A 24562-nucleotide genomic window follows, 5' to 3' on the forward strand; every position below is an offset into this window, starting at 1 on the left:
CTTCACATCAAAATCTTCCTTTTCCAGAAAGTAGCAGACAGCTGAAGAGGTGCCACTGTTAGGTAACATTCAAGTGGAAATTGTGCAGAACAGACGCAATATATACAAACACAGTAAACACAAATGCAAGAAGTGTACAAATAAATGAAGCCCAGGGCTTCTAAAATCATAAATATTACACAACCAGCATTGAAAAGGTTTGTCTGTAAGCAAAACGGAGACCAATATGCAAAAGTACATGATCCCTCTTAAGAGACAAAGCTTCAATACTGGTGCATAAAAAAAGTGAAAATTATAAAGCGTCACAAAAATCGTCAATTTAGGATATACAAGGGTTGGGAAAATATAAAACACACATACAAAATGCTTTTGTAAAGCATCAGGGTTGGTTTTTTTTTTGTACAAAGGTTTTCAAATGTGGGCTACAAACTTAACAAGTTATTTATCTGAATTTAAAGGCGAAGACTGCAGCAGAAGAAACAGTTTGCAATGTTGTGAAATGGGCTTAAACATTTAATGCAGCCACAAAAAAATTTCAGGCAGACAAACCACATTGCTAGTGGTAGTGGTATTAGAAAATGAAACTATGCCAACCTTTTGACAACTTACATGGGACAAATGTCCGCTCGATGAAATCAAAAGAACGTGATAGGACTTTCCACTATACTCTTACGCAAGTAGTTACAAACAGGAAAGAAGGTTCTGCTAAAGCTAGAGCAAGCTCAAGGTGAAGTACATAAAATGAATATAAAATACCAAGGATTCCGCAGACTTTATACCCCGTAGATATAATTTATGTTTGAACCCAGCGAGGTATTCAACCATACTATTAAAAAAAACCCCCAAAAAAATGCATGTCTTAACGAAAGGCCAACCTTGTGTAATGTAACAAGTGGCCTGAGTCACAGTAAACCACAGGATAAATAAGCGTATCAGAATGGAAACATGCAATTCCTCCCAACTGTATTAAACCCATTTAGAATAAAATCTTAAAAGTAAGGCTCAATGGAAAGCTTTAATTTGTGAAAATATTCCTTTAATCCTGTGTTCTGGTGTTATCTCATGGTAGACCCATATGGGTGATATGTTATTTGCGGAATCTTTAGCATCATATATACAGTTCTGTAAGTTTGTGAACCCTTAGAATTCTGTACATCTGTATGACTGGTTTAAAAAAATGTTAATCTTTAGATAAGATTCAGAAAAGATTGCCAGCTATGTAAATTCCTTATCAAAATAACCATACAGAGCACAATAACTCATTGTGATCATCTGTAACCTTGTAATTTGTACAGTTTTCAGATAATGGCTATATGCTTCAGTTTGGTTGTGTTGGTAGTATTTCTTTAAATTTATGCAGTAAATGCACTTAAGCAGAACAATTTGAATGGATATCCCATTTTATAGTCCTCCGCAACAGCTGCCACACTTGGAATATATAAACTTCACACATTTGGCTAGAAAAAGCCTTAATAAATTAAGCCTTGACTAAATGCAATAATTTTATATGTGGATAGGGTTAATAAACCAATGGTTTAAAAAAATCCAGGTTACTGATGGCATTAATACATTGTGTATCCTTGTGTTTATTAATAGAATATCTCTCATTAGCAGTTAAGTGTAGCTTTCACTTCATACAGTGTATCATTTTAAAATGTCTTTTACTGAAAAAAAAACAAGACTTAAATATTTTGTTTTCAATGTGTCATCCTGAAGTTGTGCACAGGTATTCATTATTGACAAGACTGGTTCTATTTATTATGATGTAAATGATGACCAGATCAGTTTAAAAACCATTCATGCAGAATATTCCTAGAGGTTCAAAAATGATTACTTTCTATAACTACTTGAGCTTCCTTTAAGTTTAGCCTTCTTTTTCTGCAGTTTATAGCTTTGGAGATATGATCACAAAGCTTAAAAATATATTGTAATTTGAGCTTGTAATGTGTTATCTATAGGTCTTTAATATATCATGGCGGCATAACTGTCTTTTGCATGAAAGAAAGCGGATAGAGAATACTAAAAAAAAATTAAATAATGTATCCTGCATTATTAATGTGTCCTCATGTAATATTTTTAAAACATAAAATAACCCCTTAAAACATCTATAAAGAGCGAATTTAGAATGAAGTCTAAAGACTCTGCAAGATTTTGTTTATAAAGCATTTCCAATGATAATGTTTAGATGGTACAATGCACACAGATCCTGTAAAAGGAGCAAATACTGTTAAATCATCATCATGGCTCTCTGCCCACAGCGGATTTTCTTAGAAGGCTAGGGCAGACTGGTGCTTCATTACGATTCAATTAACCTTGAGGTATCTTCATTGTTCTTCAGTTTCAGGAATCCTACTTTTGTAAAATAACCTATGGAAAGATAATCAACGGGGAGGAAAAACTGTTAGGCTTCATCGTAAAACGGTAATTTGAAGCATAAACCTGTAAGAAAATCTGAATGACTGCAGTGATTTTCAAGACAAAATAAATATCACTTAGCACTTACAAAAACTGGAAAAAAAAGATTAAAATATTTATGGGGAAATAAGAATTAATCTCACCTTTAAACCTACCAGATTTCAACTGAAAACAGAAATTCTTTATTTTGGGCTCTGATTATTATAAAAGGACAATTTGAATTAGTTTTGTTCTGCTACTTGACCAAATCAATCCTTCGAAACACTAACCTCATCCATCAGAGTCTCCAAGCTTTCTCCATGTTCCCATATACTGCGCTGAACCCAGCTGATTACCTTTGTGTACAACTTTCCATTATTTGGAAGGGAGACATTTTCTTCTAGCATTATTTCCAACTAAACAAAAAAAAAAAAAAAAAAAAAAAAAACCACAAAAAAACAAAAGCTTTAGAGCGTTACATGATTTGTGGACATTTTAATTCAGTTTAGGTCTGCCTAAAAACAAAATGGAAATAGCATCTTAAAATACAAATTAAGGGTTAAAAAGGCTTAGTCTAATTTTTTTTTTTTTTTTTTTTAAAAACAAACAAAAAAAACCCAACACACTTAATTTTTAGCTACATTTCGGATGTTCATCACTATTGCATAACACAGTTTCCATTAAAAGAAATGTGGGATTTATAAAGAGAAAAAAAATTATACTCACCTAGGTGCATGCAACATTCATTCATCTCTGGAGAGGGTCAGGGATGGTGGATCTGTTGAACACCAAGAACTACTAGCCCTTACAGGTCCCAGAGGGCACAAACTATTTCTGGGTGATGGGACTTCAATGCATTTATACCACTTACTTAACCACTTGCCCTCCAAAGGATTTACCCCCCTTCCTGACCAAGCCATTCTTTGCATTACGATGCTGTCCCATTGAGGAGATTTCGGTTTGAGAAAGTAAGCTCTTGCATTGTGCAATGGTGGACTTAAAAGCAGGATATCACATGTAAGGTCTAGAGAACAGGACAAAGGAGGGGAAAACTGCTCAAAGCAGTAGCCATGAGGTATACTCTAATGGCCCGGACTACATCTGGGCAATGTAGAGAGATTTCCTTAGGAAGCTTAGGAACAGGGCATAATGGATGTCCTCACTGAGGTGGAACACAGACCACTTCCAACTTCCAGAAAAAAAAGGATGGTCTTGGGTAAAGAGACAACCTTATCATTGTGAAGAAAGAAAATATTTTTTTACAGTTCAGAAACACTTCTGACATGTAGCTACTTTGCATGAGAGATCCTCTGGGGATATCCCCAAAATGGTCCATGACTGGTTTCTGCAGGAGAGAGAGAACCAAGCTGAGATACCAAGGAAGCGCAGGGTCCTAAAAGCTTGCTTAAAGCAGTGGTGAAGTCTCTATGGGGCCTGTGAAGCAGATCTTCCCAGTGGCACGCTGTCACTGTTGACAGGACTTTCATCTTCACTTAGTCTTTTCTGCCAGGTTAACACACTTTGGCCGTTTGAATGGCCAGGCCGCAATTATGTCACTCCTACGCACTAGAATCACAATCGAGACACAACGCTCTGAATGGAAAGCGCGCTCGAGTGTGTCGTCCATTGAGAGCACAGTGTGCATGCACCGATGATGTCAGCAGCCGCTACAAAATGTGAATATCTTGTAAACTGTGCATGTTTAGGAGATATTCACTTACCTACAAGGCAAACCTTGTTATTGGCTTACCTGTGGATACAAGTAAAAAAGCAGACTTTGCTACCGCTTTATTATGACACAGACCTTTAAGGTAGGTCAGAGTCCAGGGGCCTTTGAAAAATGGATAAGGTCAAGACGTGACCTTTAAGAGTACTTTAAGTGGAACTATACTGCATCTAAGCAACAAAAACCAACAATGCTATTTAATCCATTTTTAACATAATTAACATTTCTGGACACGGGCATCTGAGTAAGGACAGAGGATTCACGTAGCAGAATCCATCTGCCCTTAGCTCAGACAAGACTGTGCTTCGTGAATAAAACCCCTCCTCCTCCTGAAGACACCTGGCATGTATGAAATCATTTTGCATAGACATGGAAACCAGGAAGTAACTGAAGAAATGTGAAAAAAAAAAAAAAATTAAATATACACTTTCCTATGTATTTACGAATAGTAACATATGGATTAAAGAGAGACCATGTTGATTGACAGTGAAATTCTGTTTTAAGACCACGTTCTGGTCAAGAAATGATTGTAGGAAAGCGAGAATGCGAGGTAAAGGGCAATCTCCAGGATTACATGTAAGATAATTGATAGTCCTGGAAAAGGTTTTTCTGTTTTAGCAAGGTAGGAATTACAGACTCAGAGACCCCTCTACCATTTAACATCTAGATTTCAACAGCTATGTCAGTAAAGCCAGAGATTGAGACACAGAATAGAATACAGGGCCTTTAGATAGATTTGTCTGTTGTGAAGAAGCCAGGGGTCATCTTGCTAAAGGTCTGAGTACGTCTATGTACCTGGTTCTTCTGGGCCAGTTTGGTGCAATTAGATCTAGAGATTTTCTCTCTGGCTCAGTTTTCTTGAGCAGGCAAGGTAGACCAGGGGATTATCAAAACATTTGAGGTTAGAGAGATAGAGCATCTGGAATCTGGAGGTTAGGATGTCCACATACAAAATTCCCTATTCCAGGCAACGGCAGCAGAGATAATCCGCTTTCTAATTGTCCACTCCTTAAAATGTGGACTGCAGAGATCACTAGACAGCAAGTTTCTGTCCAAGAGATGATCTAGTTTCCTTTCTTTAAGGCAGCCAGACTCCCTGGCACCCCCATGAAGGCTCTTAGATCTACGATGTTAATGGGAACCCTGGCTTCTCTCAATAACCATGTTCCTTGGACTGTTAGGGATGCTATATACTCCCCCTCCCCTCCCAAAGACGCAATAACTGACTTTGCTGATTCCATACAAAAGTTTGGAAATTAAAGGAATTTGTTGAGGGATTTTAAATTGAGAATAGGATGAATACCCTTGTCGAGCAGCGGTCCTAGCACAATGACTTCCTCGGACAAGAGGTGGTTCAGGGCATTTTGCAAACCTGTCTTGGGCAGCTTTTGGCTGATTTGAAAGGGGACAGCTGTGAGGTGGTAGTTCTGAACTACATTTTTTATCGTTTTGAAACTACAGATCTAGGAATTCTGTGACCCAGAGAGTGGTAGGAAAGGCAAACTGTAACAGATGTCTCAACACTACTAGGAGTGAGAGTGCCCTTTCATTGTGTAGAGGGGCTTTGTGTATGGCTTGGTAACCTTGGTGGGCCAAGACTTGCACCGAAAAAAAGGACTGAACTTAGGCTGAACCCTTGTTAGAGCAGAGTGGTGCCTTGCAATTTGAGGAGTCAGGGGCTCCTGAAGAAGGTGGTTTTGTGACCTTCTGCTGCGGAAGTAAAATGTTCCCACCTATGATAAATTGGTCTCAAAAATGCCTCACAGAACAGACATCTTCTTGGAAAGGGATATGTTTAAATGCTTTTGGAAGACAGCTTCAGCAGTCCAAGCTTTTAGCTATAAGATTTTGTGCATGTGAATGGAGATTAGAGTCATACTGGAAATTTGCCTCATGACGTGTTCCAGGGCATCTACACAGAAAAGTAAAGCAGAAGGCATTTGCTGTGTAAAAGCAAGATCCTTAAATGCAGAGTCATGTTGGTTGTTTATTGCCCTAGTCTAGTCTAGTACCTGAAATTGTAGCCAGAGCTGGTTGCAGGGCAGGGCCTGCAAGATTAAAGATCATTTGGAAGTGTCACAAACTTCCTATTTACAGAATCTTTGAAAGAAGGAACATCTTCACCAACTGGGTAGAATTTAGTAAAGGTTTTTGGAAGGAGTGAAAATTCTCTCTGGAGTAACCCAGACATCGAAGACAGCACATTCTGTTCCAAGAACAGGGAAAGTTTTGCAGGTCCCTTTGTACCAAAAAGTAGCATGGCAAAACGGAGAAGAGTGAGCTTGCAAAATGCCATGGCTTTTACGGATAGAAGCAATGAGCTTTTCAATGTTGGAAAACATGCGTCATGAAGCTCCTTTTTCAATATAGTGACAATCTGGGGGAGAAATATCTTCTGCAGCTTCTCTTAGTTTGCTGTATTTCCTCAATATCCACTTGACACACTATCCTTCTGTGTCTGCATCCTCTAGGACTGGCATATCAGGATCTGACTTTGATTGAGAAATTGGAATAGGAGAAGAGGTGTAGAGATTTTTGCCCAGTAGTGAAGGGGTGTGAAGATTTTTGTCCTGGAGAGGAGAAGCTATATGGAGTTTGTGAGAGCCCTGGACGAAGATAGCTGTATTAAGGTCGTAATTTGTCCAAACAAATGTGAAAAATGCAAATAATTCTGTCCAATAGGCCACTTGTTGCAAGCCTGAAAAAGGACTAGAATTGAATACTGGAGGAAGAACCAGTTCTTGATCCATTGTAAGGGACACCTGGTCACTCTAAGGTTGAGTGTTACGTGGGCCTTTGACAGAGCGAATGTTTGCCTGCAATTTTGCATTGGCTCTCTTTTACCTTGTTTCTGAATAGCTACAAATGAGGGTATTCACAGAATAGGGTGCACAGTAAAGGGTAAGCACGTCTATAAGGAGTATGCGACAACTCAGGTGTAAACCGCTCTGTAATTAGTCCTCATGGCGAAAGAGCAGGAGGAAGCACAAGAGTACCTTATAAAAGGCTCAAGGTCGAAGTGGTGTTAAAGTGGGCAACCACTGGTGTGATGCAACACCTGGACATTCACCTGACATGGAGTTCTGTGTGGCTGAATATTAGCTCAGAGTTTGAAAAGTTGGTACTCTGACGTAAATACACTGCAAATATAAACCAGTTTTTTGTTTGTTTTTTTTAACAGTAACCAGAGATACAGGGTGACCCTGTCTTGCCTGCCCATGCTGCTGCACTGTAAATAAAGTTCAGGCTTTGTCTACCACAGAGGCTCTTCAAGGACTGGATTTTGAAGGAATGACCATAGCCCTGGAAGTGTATAGCATCCTACAGCTAACTTAACATGTTGCCCTAAGTGCCAAGGGAAGCTTCTACTTAGGATCCAGTGCCAGAAGCAACATTACAGCCTGGCACCCCTCCCTTATGCATGGAGTCTGTGTATGGCTCCTAACGTTTTACAGAAATTGTGCTGATCTGACTTCCATACTGGCATTAGAAGACAATGAGTGCTTGATAGAGGGTTTGAAAGATAATAGTTAACAGTTAAGCTAAAGATGAGTTTTGTTGTGAAGGAGAAAGTCCATCTCTTTCTGACACTAGCACTAAACTGAGGACTCACAGTGGGGTAGGATTATTGGGGAGGCGCCCGGGGGTCATGTCTACTAAAGATTCTCCAGTGTACAACCACCTGCAGGTACACGCTTATAACCCATGGTATATGAAATTTCTGCCTGTGTCCTGTGGTGTAAATGGTTTCCTTCATTTAAACTTGTACATTGTTTTCATTCCTTTGCAACTGTAGACTTTTGAAAATGCTAAGATGCCAGTATGCTGACTAAATGGCTTCACTAGTATTTTTTACTACAGCAGTTAACATTTTTCTCCTTTTCATGCTTTAATAAGCAGAAAAACATATGTACTTACTTTAAGTCGAGGCAGCTTAAGAAAATCATCTTGTTCAGAAATTTCAAGAAGATGCTCCTGAATGTACATGTCTACTTTGCTTAAAAGACGCCAATCTCCCATCACATTTGCAAAGTTACGGTATGAGATGCAGCTCTCTACATCCATCTTGGATAATAAATATTCACCACACACCTTTAAAAAGGAAAAAAATTACATTTATGCAGAAATAACAAACCTTTGTGTTTTGTGCAGGGTGGCTTACTCATTACCAAATACTTCTATGTTATAGAAAAGTCTTATTTTAATTGTAGCTATAGCTTTTCAACTGTTATGACATCTATTACAGAAAACAGTTTAACTGGATATGAAATACACAAATACCCTCCAATGATACCTTCCCTCTTTCCTCAGTTGTCACTAATCTGTCAGAAGTAAAAGGTTAACATGGACAAAGAGGAAGGTGAAATCAGCACCTCAGTCTAGAGAAGAAAACAGTGGGCCCAATTCTGTAAATTCATAAGGGAAGGTCTGTCCAAACGTTGTGTTACTTTGCAAACAAAAATCTCTACCCAGCACCCCTGGAAACACTACCTGCTTTACACGATCAATTTTAAGCTTTTTTGCTGCAGAGTAAACATCTTTTACCAACTCCGTCTCAGCTTTCAGCCTACAAGAGGAAAACAAACGTTAATGTATAGTACCAACAATTGATGTTAATGTTTATTAAAGTCTAATAATGAACTTATTTGCTCACTTTTGGCCTGATAAACATACCACTAAAAGTGTACTGTTATATCTAGGGCTGAAACAACTAAACAACATAATCGATTATGAAAATAGTTGCCAACTATTTTCACAATCAATTAGTAGGTCAGCCGATTAGTTGTCATGAATACAGAATGCATTATTTGCCTGCACATCAGAAAATACAGTGCCGCACAAGTGCAGCTCAGTACACTGCTTGTACATGTCAGTATACGCAGTGCAGCACACATACAGCCCAGTACACCATACATACATGTCAGTAAGTGCATGAGAACTTGTGTGAGGAACAATGCATCATGGGACATGTAGTCCTGGGCAGGAGCAGTAAGTGATTTTATAGGCAGAGGGTTTTTTTTACCTTGCTAAAGGACTACTTTATAGTAATAGGTTACACCCTACATATGGGTGTAACATGTAAAATGTTACTAAAGGCTATAGGGGAAGGGACACATGACCAGAAATCACCAGGATTTAGCAGCCAGGTAGGTACTACTAGCACTTTCCTATAATGCCAGTAGGTGCGAAAAATTCTTTGTCTTTACATACACTATAGTGTCAAAAGTATTGGGACACCCCTCCAAATCATTGGATTCAGGTGTTCCCATCACCTCCATGGCCACAGGTGTATAAAATCAAGCACCAAGGCATGCAGACTGCTTCTATAAGCATTTGTGAAAGAATGGGTCGCTCTCAGAAGCTCAGTGACTTCAAGCATGGTACTGTGATAGGTTACCACCTGTGCAATTTCCTTGCTACTAAATATTCCACGGTCAACCGTTCGTGGTATTATAACAAAGTGGAAGCAACTGGGAACAGCAACGTAAAATGACAGAGCGGGGTCAGTGCATGCTGAAGCGCACAGTGTGCAGAAGTCACTGTCTGCAGAGTCAATAGCTAAAAACCCCCAAATTTCATGTGGCCTTCAGATTAGCACAACAGTGCGAAGAGAGTTTCCATGGCCAAGAATCCAAGCATTACATCACCAAGTGCAATGCCCAGCCACGGATGTAGTGGTGTAAAGAACGCAACCACTAGACTCTAGAGCAGTGGAGATGTGTTCTCTGGAGTGATGTCTCACCATTCTCTGTCTGGCAATCCAATGGACGTGTCTGGATTTGGCAGTTGCCAGGAAAATGCTGCTTGCCTGACTGCACTGTACCAAAAAGTAAAGTTTGGTGGAGGAGGGATTATGGTGTGGGGTTGTTTTTCAGGGGTTTGGCTTGATCCCTTAGTTCCAGCGAAGGGAACTCTTAAGGCATCAGCATACTAAGACATTTTGGACATTTTCATGCTCTCAACTTTGTGGGAACAGTTTGGGGATGGCCCCTTCCTGTTCCATCATGACTGTGCACCGGTGCACAAAGCAAGGTCCATAAGACATGGATGAGCGAGTTTGGGGTCGAGGAACTTGACTGGCTTGCACAGAGTCCTGACCTCAACCCGAATGGAACACCTTTGGGATGAATTAGAGCTGAGACTGCGAGCCAGACATTCTAGTCCAACATTAGTACCTAACCTCACAAATGTGGTTCTGGAAGAATGGTCAAACATTCCCATAGACACACTCCTAAACCTTGTGGACAGCGTTCCCAAAAGAGATGAAGCTGTTACAGCTGCAAAGGGTGGACCAACTCAATTATTGAGTCCTATGGACCAAGACAGGGATGCAATTAAAGATCATGTGCGTTTTAAGGCAGGCGTCCCAATATTTTTTGTCAATGTAGTGTACATTGGCAAAATGGTGAACAAGTACTGATTATGTCACAACCGCATAACACATATGCAGCTTCCAGGGAATGGGAGGATGGGACAAAGTTCCAGGACAACAGTCACTGCAGCCCTCCACTTTTCTGGGCTTTATTGGCTAGATGGAAGCCTCTCCTTCGTGCAAAACACATGAAAGCCCACTTGGGAGTTTGAAAAAGCTTTCGGTGGAGGGCTGCAGTGATGGTTGTCCTTCTGGAACTTCATCCTACCTCAATACAGGATCTCTGGAGCTCAGTCAAAGGGACCATCAGGATTTTGGTTACCTCTCACTAAGGCCCTATCCCCCATTACTCAGTTTGGCCAGGCAATCAGATGTTGGAAGAGTCCTGGTTGTGACAAACGTCTTCCATCTGAGAATTATGGAGGCCACTGTGCTCTTGGGAACCTTCAGTGCAGCACATTGTTTGTATCCCCGGATCTATGACTTGCAATAATCCTGTCTCTGAGCTCTGTAGGCATTTCCTTTGATCTCTTGGCTTTTGCTCTGATACAGTATGCTTTGACAGCTATGAGGCCTTTTATGGAGAGTTGTGTACCTTTTCAAGCCATGTCCAAATCAATTTAATTTACTACAGGTGGACTCCAATCAAGGTGTAGAAACATCTTTGCAACAATCAAGAGAAATGGGAGGCACCTGAGCTAAATTTCAAGTGTTGTTGCAAAGGGTCTGAATACTTATGCTAATGTGATATTTCAGTTTCTCTCTTTTATAGCAAACATTCCTAAAATTCTGTTTTCACTTTGTGATTATGAGGTACTGAGTGTAGATTAATGATAAAAAAAAATGAATTTAAACAACTGTAGTATCAGGCTGCAACATAAAAAAATAAAAAAAAATGTGAAGGGGGTCTGTATCTGTGTTTACCGTTGCATAGAAAACGTTAACAAATTTCTATATTCTTGCCTTTATGGCTTCCTTTTGATACAGAATGACAAGACAATACAAGCTAAATTTCTCTTTTTAGTACTTTTATAAAGATACAGCAAAAAGATAACTTACTGTGAAGTGTATGCATAGTTTAACAGAACTTCTACTGCTTCTGGATTCAAGTCATCAAACTTAACATGAGATATTCCATGAGACTCGGCGTCATTATTGAAAATTTCAAACAAGTAAGGACTACAGCATGCAAGAACTGCCCTGTGTGCCAACATTTCATGGCCACAAACCTTGAAAAGGTAAATAGAAAAATATTAGAAAATGCATATTTTTAATACTTTATAACTCATTTATAAATCTTGCTGGTCTGAGAGAAGCCCTAAGGCCCCATTCACACTTGTGAATGGTGTTGTTAAGTATTACATGCAGGTGGCAGCCTGCAAATGGGAGGCAGACAACTTCAGCTACTAGTCAGATGAAGCAATTACTTGTAATGATCATGGAGTGATTACCTGCACGAATCGGCAATGGACACAGACCGTCTGTGCTCACGGCTGTTCATTGCAGGTAATAGCTCCATCGCTTCATGAGCAACCATGATTAGCTCTCAGCCGCCCATTGCTTTTATTGGGGCAGTGGCCCACAACATCAGTCAGATGTAATTAATAGCTCCATTTGCAAGTGTGAAGAGGGTCTAAAGGCTGGTTCACACCATGAATCACCCAGTAATGCTCGGTGCATTCCTGCACCAAGCATTAATGTGCGATTCACATGCAGTCAGGAAGCAGTGCGATTTCGGCCCATTCATTTGAATGATTTGAAATTATGCTGGATTGCAGCAAAAGTAGCGCATGCACTACTTTAAAAAACACAGCAACCAGATCGCCTGGTACTTCTCTACCATACGATCTGGTGCAGGCAAACACACTGCGTTTGTGACCCACGTTTGGGGTGTTATTAGCACTGTACTGACACCTGCTACAGATAGCAAGTACAGTGCAGGAAATACGCAAGCAATTTTCCCCATACCACATTCTGGTGTAAATAGGCCTTTAAAAAGATGGTACCACATATTTAGCCCCAAAATGACCCTGCATGTTATTTACCTTTTTTGTAATTAAAATGTGTTTATATGCTTCCATGCTGCCCTAAAACAGCAGTACTGCTACAGGGCAGCAGGGGTGCGCAAAATCATGTATATATACATGATTTTGCAGTTCCAGGCAGGGGGAGCGTGCACCCGGCGATCTCCAAGGATTTCCAACGGAGGAAGAGACCTGTATGTAAAACAATACAGATCTCTCACATGTCAGCTCCTGCACACTGCTTAGCAGAGCCATAAAAAGCAGTGTGCTTACAGTGAAACACACAGCCCCATAGTAAAACAGCACACAGTTAACCCTTTGATCGCCCCACATGTTAACCCCTTCCTGCCCAGTGTCATTAGTGCAGTGTCAGTGCTTTTTATTACACTGATCACTGTATTGGTGTCACTGGGGATGTCAGTGACACCAAGTCAGTTCCCTCCAGTGTCAGGAATGCCCACTGAAGTCCCGCTATAAGTCGCTGATCGCCCCCATTACTAGTAAAGAAAAAAAAAATCCAGTTTATATACCGCCATTTGTAAACACTACAACTTTCACATAAACCAATTCATTTACATGTATAGGAAGTTTTTTTTTTTTTTTATTTTAGCAAAGACATGCAGCAGAAGACATTTTGGCCTAAATTTATGGCGACATTTGATTTTTTTAAATTTAACTGGGCATGTTTAATAGCAAAAAGTCAAAAATATTGTTTTTTTTTCTCAAAATTGGCAATCTTTTTTTATGTTACAAAAAATAAAAATGCACAGGTTGATCAAATATCACCGAAAGAAAAAAAAAAAAAAAAAAGACGAAAATTTAATTTGGGTGCAGCATTGCATGACTGCGCAATTGTCAGTTAAAGTAACGCAGCGCCGTATCGCAAAAAATGGCCTGGTCAGGAAGGGGGGTAAATCCTCTGGAGGGCAAGTTTAAACCAGTCTAAAAACGGGAAGAATCAAGAAATCAATTTGGTTCCCTATGGGCAACAATTTAAATTTCGTAAATGCTTGTCTCAAACCTTCATTGATAAGAACAGGGAGCCTGTGATTAACATTACTTCTTGACCAGCCTATTGCAAAATGATGGCTGAGCGGGATCCTTACTATCGCACCACAGGCCATGCTCCAGCACAATCCATCACCAGCTGTATCCACCGGTCACGACCAATGACAGATCACTATACCGCCCGCTGCCAGTGTCATGTGATCATCGTGACCAACTACAGCAGATCACATAACAGTTGTTAACAATTAATTACTTCCTTTCATACCATTCACTGCTTACAACTGTGTTGCTAGCTGTGATTGGTCACATGTACAGACTGGGCCAATCACAGCCCATCTGTAGCATGTGATCAGCTGTGGCCAATCGCAGCTGATTACAACAAAAACTACTGAAAAAAATCAGTTTCATTCAGTAAAAATGCTTGCTTATACCAATGAAATTTGTTGGTATAAGCAACCATGTGTGTAAAAAAAAAAAAAAAAAAATCTTGGATCACTTGCCCAGAGTACTACAATGTTACTATGGTAACACTATTGCTCTGGTCACAGCAGTAGAAACAAAAAACATTTTATAAAAATAAATTTAAAATATATAAAAAATTATTTAAAATTATTTTTATTTTACCTAATGTATCCAGTATCCCAGTTCACCGCCGCAACAGTTATAGGATGCTGTTTTGCAGGGGTGGGCAACTGTGGCCCTCCAGCTGTTCTAGAACTACAAGTCCCATGAAGCATTGCAAAACTGAGTTACTAGCATGACTCCCAAAGGCAGAGGCATGATGGGACTTGTAGTTCACCAACAGCTGGAGGGCCACAGTTGCCCACCCCTGCTGTATCGCATTGGATACAGTATGTAAAAAATAAAAAATTGTGAAAAAATTTCTCATTTCTTCATTTTACAGAAAAGTATGACAAAAAATGACAACTGTTTACTTTCTGAAAAGCGGTCATTTGAGGCGTATTTGTACAGTCCTGCCATTTTTGGGCCAAAAAGAAATGATGTCGTCAGTATATCAGGATTTAGCCATTTTTAGATACATACTATTTTGTGGAGTCCATAACTTTCCTATCAACTAAATAATAAACACTGATTTGGGTTATTTTAACCAAAAAAAATGTAGCAGAATACATTTTGGCCTAAATTTGTGTAGAAAGATTATTATATTTACAAGATTATATAAAAGAAACGCAGAAAAAAACCTTGCAATGTTTCAAAATTTTTGGTATTTTTAGTGCAAAAAATAAACCCAGTGGTGATTAAATACCACCAAAAAAAATCTCTTTATGTGGAAAAAATTATAAAAATTTCACATAGGTACAGTTTTGCATAACTGCACAATTGTCAACGTGCGGCAGCTCTGAAAGCTGAAAATTGGCTTGGGCAGGAAGGGGGTAAAAGTGCCTGGTAGGCAAGTGGTTAAACTCGGAAACATATGCATTGATTTATAAGCTAATCAAACAGAAAGTTTGTAAAATACTTCAGGATAGAAATAAGATTTTACCTACCACAACTAAAACCCAACACACTCACCCTTCCTCTGAATGCAAAAGAAAAACAGCAATGACATAAAAAAAAAAACAGATGTGGCTACGCTTACATTTTTCCAGCTAAACCTGCCAAAATTCTCCAGTAATACAAAATAAATGTGTGAGCATTAGCTCAAGGCTAGTTCAATGTTCTGCCCATAAGGTAGCTAAGGCTGTCATATAATAACCCTGATTTTCATTCACAATGCTCCAACGCATTCTTCTGAAACAGCCTAAGAAAGAGAGGGGACAGCAATGCTAACGTAAGACCTCAAAGCTGGCATAAAACCCAACCCCATACTCAATCAGAATGCTCCTCGGTGTTTCCTTTAACAGCATTTCCGAATAACCAAATGTACTCTCAGACTGAAGAATGCTATGTTCAAAACAAAGGAATCAGGTACAACAAGCTCTTCTAGGTAGGTTTCCCAGCCATAAGCACTGATATTATAGGTAACCTTGTCTGTCAATAAGACGTGTACTCCTGTTTGGTGGACTATAGATCAAGGTTGGATCAGTAAAGGGCTTAATGCTAAAGAACGTTAATCTACAGAGCTTGTATTTATTGTCCAGTTTCAATGGAAGTTTACAAAATCAGTCTTGGGGCTTCCCTGGAGGAAAGCAATTGTTTTTGGCTATAGAGGCCAACAACAAAAAGCATCCAAATTCTAATTGTATGAAATTGGCTGCTTTGCATCAATGATTTAATCAATAGCATCCTGCAGCCCATAAAATCTTATGCTATCGATCAATATGATGTGACATTACTAAAAAAGTGTACAGCAACTACCTGAAGTTTGACATCACAAAATTGGCCACTTTTCCGCAGGGCATTTAGTTTGGCAACTGATGACTCTATAAACTGTTCATCCTCAAAACTAAGAAATCCGTTTGGAACCATTTTCTGTATGTGGCTGAAAAAAATAAAATAAAATACACACATATAAATGAGGCAGCACTGGTACAAAAATTGGTTCTTAAAGGTTTGCTAAATGTAAAATCTTTAAATTCCAAACAAATCAGCCCATTTCTCAAGGGTCACTTACATCATTCCAAATTTAGCTTACCAATGTCATAATATTTAGCGACAAACTCTAAAGAAAAAAAAAAAAAAAAAAATATGCTCAAGCTCCATAGCTAAATGAACACAGGAAGATCTAGCCTACTGAATCAGGCATGAATGGACTCTGAATCAGGCAAGTACTAGCTACCATTTCAAGTTGCCTCCATTTGTGGCATATAAGCCAAGTTTATGTGTTGTCCAACCACATATATCCACTGGTATTGTGCAGACGTTATCTTGATCTGTATACCCAGATACAGTTCACATCAAAAGATTGCACAATATTGTACAGACATCCAGAGAGGTCAATGAACAGTAAACAATACTGAATATCTTTAACCTCTTGGCGCCGGCCAAACGCAAATGTGCGGCCTCCCGGTGTCTAGGCCCAGACACCGGGAGGCTGCACATTTGCGTTCTATTAAAAAAAACATGTGCTGAGAGTGCGCACCCTGCGCGCTCCCAGCACACACGTTCGGTACTCACGAAAAGGTCCCGATCTCCTCTTTCAGCGAATCATGGCGGTCACATGACAACTTACTAGATGCTGGTAACCAGGTAATGCATTACAAATGGTATAATACAAATAGATATATGTGAATGAGGATTTCAGCAGAAGTTCACTAATGAAAACGGGTATTGCAAATTTCTGTGACAATTTACCCACAAAAGAGTTTACACACAAAATAGAAATACAATTTAGGCCCCATTCACACGGGTGTTCCGTTTTTTTTTTTCATCAGTTCAGTCATGTGTTTTCCCAGAAAAAACAGATCAGTTCACATCAGTTTTTCATCAGCTAACGTCAGTTCACATCCGTTGTTCATCCGTTTACATCTTTTTTGCAAGTTTACGTCTGTTTGCATTTATCTTTAATCCATTCCGTTTTTTGTTTTTTTTTTTAAAAACGAAAGAAAAATAGGGTTTTCTTCCATTCAAAAAAACGGATGCTGACATTAATGGATGTAAACAGATGATCATCTGTTTACATCCGCTAGTCCATAGAAATACATGGGTGTCCGTTTTTCATCCGTACCCGAACAGATGAAAAACTGACATACTGCCTGTGAAAGGGGCCTTACCGTTAGCCTGTTTGAACAGGCAGTATACATATTAAATCCTACTTCGACTTTGTGGGACATTATATACTGTAATACTGGATTGCACAGTGCCCTTCGTACAAAAATATTAGTAGCTTCTTGGCAAGCACCTTTGGTGTGGAACATATACCAAGGGTACCTTGTATGCATTGCAGGTGTGGTGCATGGATTTATGCTTGTACATATTTCTAAGATGTTACTGCTTACCTTAAAGGAATTGTAAACTTTCAACTGTTTTTGTTCTTAACTGGGTATATTAGTGTAGTTCTATTCTCTGTGCTGTATGATGGGCTCATATGTTGTGGCAGAAGTTTATAGTGTCATGGCTGATCGATTTCAGTTTCCATGTATTTCTAAATCTTGCCTGTCCCTATTCCCCAAAAGCACAAGACACCTTCCTGTTCTGGGTCACAATGCATGTGTTACATCCCAAATGTGAGAGTGCCAATGCAATAATCTTCCAGCTACATTGTGATGTGCGTTTGATGTTTGCACGCACACGTTCTTCCTGTGTGCATCTGACCTAACTACTGTTTATCTCTCACATGCACCAGCACTAAACAGAGACCCAAGGATTGCGAGACATGTAGTTTCCTCACAGGAAATGTCGGTAGCACACTATAGACAGAGCTCAAGCATTAAAGTGATTGTAAACCATCACCTTATAAAAACAACCCATTCAGTTTAAAATAGAAATCAAAGTAAAATCATTTGTAAATAAATACATATAAAAACATTATGAACACTTTTTTTCCAGAAGTGATTACACACCCTTTTTTTCTCAGCTGCATGACAGATGGAGGAGACGAAATTGCAGTACACCGATCTTCCCAGTAAAAGACTGCAGGGGGTGGGGTGTCAAGACAAGTCCAATCATTGGAGGGGGGTGCAGGCTGAGTACCCAGCAAAGCTAGAGAACGGACCACGCTGTGTTCTCCTGCTTAATGTGGTCAGTTTATAGTAGGAAAAGAAACTGGTAGAAACACCAGGGATTTCACACAAAGGAAGCAACACAAAGAACAGGATACTTTTTCATAAAAGCACATGGTACAGCAGCCACATGTCAGGAATATGACATGTTGGGTTTACATACTGTTTAATCTGTGCAGTACCATGCTGAATACCTCATGTTTCTACACAACAGAAACCTCTGACATAGGAATGTGAGGATTTACACTAACATAGGCTGTGAATACAGGCAACAAATAACACAACTATATGATGAACGCACAGCTTATGCAGAGAGAAAGGAAAAAAAAAACCAAAAACCCACACACAGTGCTGGTAGGAAGGTTTACAATGCATTTCAAGCATTATTAAACCCAAAAGCATTCTTTTGCAGCTTACCTATTGTTCGGTATGATGACTGCATTAGATTTCTTTTTTTAAGCTCTCTTCTATTTTCATCTGGTGATCCAGCCAGTAGGTCTATTTTTTAAAAGCAGAAGCTCTATGCATGAAGGTGTGTGCAGCAGCTCCCCCAGCCCCCCAATACTTACCTGAGCCTCATCGCGATTCAGCAATGTGAAAGACAGTCTCGGCTGTCCTGGGTCTAGGACTCCTCATTGGCTGAGACAGCAAATGGGAGCCATTGGCTCCCGCTGCTGTCAATCACAGCCAGTCAACCAATGAGGAGAGAGAGGGCAGGCCAAGCCATGGCTCCCTCTGTGAATGGACACACGGAGCAGTGGGTGCCCCCACAGCAAGCTGCTTGTTGTGGGGTGACCCAACAGACAGGAGGAGCAAGGAGAGCCGGAGGGGAACCTGAGAAGAGGATCCAGGCTGCTCTTTGCAAAACCACTGCACGCAGAAGGTAAGTATAGACATGTTTGTTTTTGTTTTTTTAACCAAAAAAAAAAAAAAAGAAGAACCTTTAGAATCACTTTAAGGTCTGGAAACTGGCTAGGCCACTCCATGACCTTAATGTGCTTCTTTTTGAGCCATTCCTTTGTTGCTTTGGCAGTATGTTTTGGGTCAATACCTTGCTGGAAGACCCATCCACGACCCATCTTCTGGATGAGGAAAGAAGGTTCTCATTCAAGATTTTACAATACATGGCCCCGTCCACTGGCTCCCTCAATGTGACAAAGCCCACCTGTACTTTTAGCAGAAAAACAGCCCCAAAGCACAATTTTTCCACCTTCGTGCTTGACTGTAGGGATGGTGTTCTTAGGGTCAAAGTCAGCATTTTTCTTCCTCCAAACACGGCGTGCCAAACAGCTCGATTTTGGTCTCATCTAACTACAGCACTTTCTCCCTATCCTTCTCTGAATAATTTACATGTTCATTGGCAAACTTTAGATGGGTCTATACATGTGCCTTCTTAAGGAGGACCTTGCGGGCACTGCAAGATTTCAACCCATGGTGGTGTATTGTGTTACGGAAGGTTTGTTTGGTGACCGTGGTCCCAACTGCCTTGAGATCATTAACAAGCTCTTCCCATGTAGTTCTGGGCTTATCCCTTACTTTTCTCATGATCATCCTTATCCCATGAGGCGAAATCTTGCATGAAGCTCCAGATTGAGGGCGATTGATGGTTATTTTGTATTTCTTCCATTTGCGAATAATTGCTCCAACAGTTGTTTTCTTCTCATCAAGCTTCTTGCTAATGGTCTTGTAGCCCATTTCAGCCTTGTGCAGGTCTACAGTCTTGTCCCTGACGTCCTTTGACAGTTCTTTGGTCTTGCCCATGATGGTGAAATTTGGATGGAAGAAAGATTCTGTGGACAGGTGTTTTTGATACACATCCCGAGTTGTCATTAGGAGCACCTTCTTAAATTGAAAGGATTAATCTGTGTACTACATGAGCACATAGCCAGTCTGCGGGAGCCAGAATTACTTTTTGTTGGTAGGGGACCCGATACTTAATTTACTGAACTGCAGCTCAATTTACAACATTTGTATTTTCTGAATTTTTGGTTGATATTCTGTCTATCATTTAAAACACACCTATGAGAAAAATAATAGGCCCTTCATTTCTTTGTAAGTGGGCAAACGTACAAAATCTGCAGGGAATCAAATAATTATTTTCTCCACTGTACTTGCAGATTTAGATACACTAACAAACTGAAGCAAAACTAAAGGTCGCACAAGCAGTTACAGAAACAGTTTTTTTTCTTTTGGGATAAAAGGTTTTACATGAATAAATAAAAGCTGATCATTGTAAACACCACCGTCAGAGGTAAATGGTTTGTCTAAACCCCAAATCTGCTAAATTTGTCCTGTTGAAAAAACAAAAAAGACTTACTGGCTGGATCGCGAGAAGAAATTAAATGAAAGAAAGCCTAAAAAAAGAACTAAAAAAACGCAGCCACCACATCTACGAATTGGTAAGCTGCAATAAAATAAGTATTTGCCTTTGAATTTAATACCACTTTAACACAGAAAATAAACTATCATTTATAGTATCTCAGAATAAAAAAAGGCACTTACCAATTCTTTAGGACAGACGTTGTTAGTACGTGTAAAGCAAACTTGCTTATTATGTCAATTTGCCAAAAGAAGCCAATCCCTTTACAAACTGCCCGTGTTTGTCTGCAAATAAAATAATGCAACAATCAAAAAAAGACTTCAATAGATGATAGCACTTTGCAGAACCTCAATTTAAAATATTTATGATAAAACTGTCCTTGGTCATCAGAAATATTTTTTACTGGCAAGCTTGTTTTTTTTGTAACAAAATGAAAGCCTAATTGTAGTTTCACATCTTTTACTCTCTTTATAACCCTCTACAGTATCACTTATAACCAAAGTTTGCTTGTAAATGCCTTTTTCTCTTTGCTGGTATAGACTAAACAGCCCCAGCACAAGCTTCCTTAACCCCTTCACGCCTAGGAGTAAAAAAAAACTTAAACGCCTAAGCACAATTTCGCAACTGACATGTGTTAGTAAAACCGTATATATCATCACAACTACTTTGTACATCCAGGTGAATTTGGTTCAAATCCCAACCACAGCACCACCTGCCTGGAGTTTGCATGTTCTCCCTGTGCCTGCGTGGGTTTCCTCCGGGTACTCTGCTTTCCTCCCACACTCCAAAGACATGCTGGTAAGTTAATTGGCTCCTGTCTAAATTGGCCCTAATATGTATAAATGTGAGTTAGGGACCTTAGATTGTATACCCCTTGAGGGTTAGGGACTGATGTGAATGTAAAGCGCTGCGTAAATTGACAGCGCAATATAAGTACATGAAATAAATATTTATACCTCGTTTTCTTTTCAGGACAAATTGGGCTTTCATTTCGTGGTAAATAGTAATGGATATCTCCTGATTTTTTATTATCAAAGGAAAACTGGCCCAAAATAGTACAAAAAAAAAAAAAAAAAAAAAAAATTTTTAAATTTAGCGGTGTTTCTTTTTACTACCATAACCTACCACCAAAGAACAACCCAAAATAAATTTGCCAGCTCTTGCAATCGAAGAGATAGCATATATGTGTATGTTATTAGGAGTGGGAGAAGGACAATGCATCTCTCTCCTCCATTCAGAGAGAAAAAACAAACAAACAAGGGAGGCGATGTGCGTTGTGCTCCCAGCACAAAAAACAGGTAAGCAAATATGTGGCCCCACGGAAAAAAAGACCAATTCTGTGAGGCCGCATATTTGTGTGACGTCGGTGTCAAGGGGTTAAAAAGTAACTGCATTTTCACTGGAAAAAAAAAAAAAAGTATAAAAAAAAAACCTGAATGTACAATTACAACACAAGTCAGATGGTAATTGAATGTTAATAAAAACTAACTTTGCTTTCTAATATGCAGTGCTGTAATTTCCTATAAAATGCAATGCAATATGGCTGCCAGAAGGCGTTCTGTACACTGCTGGTGTACAGAATACTCCTCAGAAATGTCATTTCCTGCTTGTTTGAGTGGCTTAGATCTTAGTGCAGACTTCCGGAAAAATTTGTAAGTCAGATTTTGGGCATCCCCCGCAACAAAAAAATATATTTTCTGGCGAGTTACTCTCAAAGGGAAATCTCCTCTAAAGGGATGAAGACTTGTGGCATCCCTCATTAGAGCCTTGGAAGTGCAACAGCTGATTGAGAATTATAAAACCACTCCCATTCACACTGACACAGAAACAAATAGCCACCTCTTCAGAACAAAAGACAGGAATCTGCAACAGTAGTACATATCTTACTTGTGTATACAAGGGATTTATACCAGGGTGGATAAAAATCAAATGATAAAAAAAAAAAAAAAAAAAAAAAAAAAAAAAAAAAAAAAAAAAAAAAATCGGACTTTTTTGATTTAAATCGGATTTTTTTTATTTAAATTGGATTTTTGTAAATAAAATGCTTTTTGAGGAAAATATATTACCATCCAAAGGTTATTCCATCATGAAATAAAGATTAGTTTTTTAATTATGTAGAATAAGGCTGTATATGTTTAATTTTTTTGGTAAATAAATTCCATTAATCCATTCACAATGTCATGCTCTTCCAGAGGTTTTTGTAAGATTATTGGGCAGTTTCTCTGCCTACAAGATATTATCACAGATGCTTGGTTTACTTTTGCAGTTCTCAAAACTGAATTTGACTCAGCGGAGATCACATGCCTCTTCTTCACAGCAAAAATGTTATAACATGAACAGAGTTAAGAAAAAGACCTTAATCCTAACTTCTACAAACCTATGAATACAGAATCAACCCCTTCAGTGCTAAGTTTCAAGAAGTTCAGTGAATAGAATAGAAACAATATTTTTCTGATTGTTTGGAGTGGAATAGATCTGAACAAGAAGAAAGTGAAACTAAGTGTGAGGAGGAAGGGGCTGACAGTCTAAGTTTCTTAAAATATATATATTTTGTTTAGCCAAATTAGTTAACAACATGGATGTTTGTTTAAGCAAATCACATATGCTGTAATGTTATTGTTTCAGTTGAATAAATCTATTTCAATTGTTATTATTAAGGTAATGATTATTTTTCTCCTTCCTAAGAACAACAGAAAAGTTGTCCAAATATGAATGATTAACCTATTAAACTGGGGATATAAAAACTAATATGAAAAGTTGTTATTCTAAAAATCTTCATCTACTTGCATATTAAAGTTATACCAGCAAGAATTAGTCTTTATGTAGAAAACTAGGATTTAAATCAAGCCTTACTGACTAGTGATTTAAATCGTGATTTAAATCAGTTTGATTTAAATCAAATCCACCCTGATTTATACCTTGCTTTTTTCAAGAAAATTGTGCTTTCTTTTGGTGCTAAATGGTAATGGATATCTCCTGTTTTTTTATCATCAAAAGGAACACTGGACCCCAAAAAACTTGTTTGATTACATTTTTCTCCCCAGCAAGGAGACAGAACAATGCATCTTTCTCTCCATTCAAAAAAGAAAGAAAACACAAGGGCGGCCTGCACAGCGACTGGTCCCTATGATGGCCAATCAGAGACTATCACAGCAATCAGGTCCCGGTCGTTAGCACTTGACCTGGGCTCTCAGTGAGAGCCTGGTCTGATAGAAAGGCATATATGCAGCCTCATGGACTTCCGCGAGGCCACATAAATTGGCACTATTGGAGGGAAGGGGTTAAAATCCTTGTAATGTATATTGATCACTTAGAGGGGAATGTCCCCCCCCCCCAACAAAACTGGAGTGTGACAGACCAAACCAGGACAGGAGCTTTTGGAGGGGACTAAGGGCTAGCCTTCTACACACTGATTATGGCCCATGGAGAGAGCAGATCATTCTCTAATGATGGACAACAACATGATGAACGCTGAGAGCGAGATTTGGATGAATTCTCTGCATAAAGACAATAAATCTTTCCTCACCAAATGTGACAGAACGCCTGTCATCTCTATTAGGCGATTCTGCCATGGAACCGCTTTCTCGCCAATGGGACGCAGGAGAAAGGTATTAAGAGCCGGGCATCGCACCCAAGACTAGCTTAGATGCCAAACTAACTCTTTATGGAACAGAAAACACAGGTTTTTAAACAATCCAGAAATAGGGGCAGTGCCCCCACGAACAGTAAAACAAATATTACACATTGCGATAAACATCACACACTGATTAGGTAAGAGCTTGATCACAACAGTAAAGCCAACAGATAACAGTGATATAATTAACAGTAAGCTAATCAAGAGCCAGGCACCCAGGACAATGCTGTGATTACTCAGGGAACCCACCGCAGACAGCCCGGCAACAAACCCACCCCTGAATACACAAAGTACATTAACCACTTGCCTACCAGGCACTTATACCCCCTTATTTACCAGGCCAATTTTCAGCTTTCAGCGCTGCCACACTTTGATTGACAATTGCGCGGTCATGCAACATTGTACCCATATGAAATTTTGATCATTTTTTTCATAGAGCTTTCTTTTGGTGGTATTTAATT

General features: G+C 39.2%; 1 protein-coding gene across 2 annotated transcripts in view; it reads right to left on the reverse strand.

Annotated features, from left to right (window-relative positions):
• The window catches only part of IVNS1ABP (influenza virus NS1A binding protein), an 83505-nt gene that overhangs the window by 42031 nt on the left and 16912 nt on the right, over nucleotides 1–24562 (reverse strand). For both annotated transcript variants that reach the window (XM_089678818.1, XM_089678819.1), the window contains exons 2-7: nucleotides 20650–20751; nucleotides 15845–15968; nucleotides 11553–11722; nucleotides 8612–8687; nucleotides 8039–8212; nucleotides 2685–2810 (exon numbers count right to left, since the gene is read on the reverse strand). In XM_089678818.1, the coding sequence (XP_089534944.1) occupies nucleotides 2685–2810; nucleotides 8039–8212; nucleotides 8612–8687; nucleotides 11553–11722; nucleotides 15845–15955 (657 nt within the window). In that variant the 5' untranslated portion in view covers nucleotides 15956–15968; nucleotides 20650–20751. The remainder of the gene's footprint in view (nucleotides 1–2684; nucleotides 2811–8038; nucleotides 8213–8611; nucleotides 8688–11552; nucleotides 11723–15844; nucleotides 15969–20649; nucleotides 20752–24562) is intronic.

The sequence above is a fragment of the Staurois parvus genome, unplaced genomic scaffold (assembly GCF_062004578.1).
Source record: "Staurois parvus isolate SC_StPar_1 unplaced genomic scaffold, SC_StPar_1.0 ptg000210l, whole genome shotgun sequence".
In the NCBI taxonomy this organism is placed as follows: domain Eukaryota; kingdom Metazoa; phylum Chordata; class Amphibia; order Anura; family Ranidae; genus Staurois; species Staurois parvus.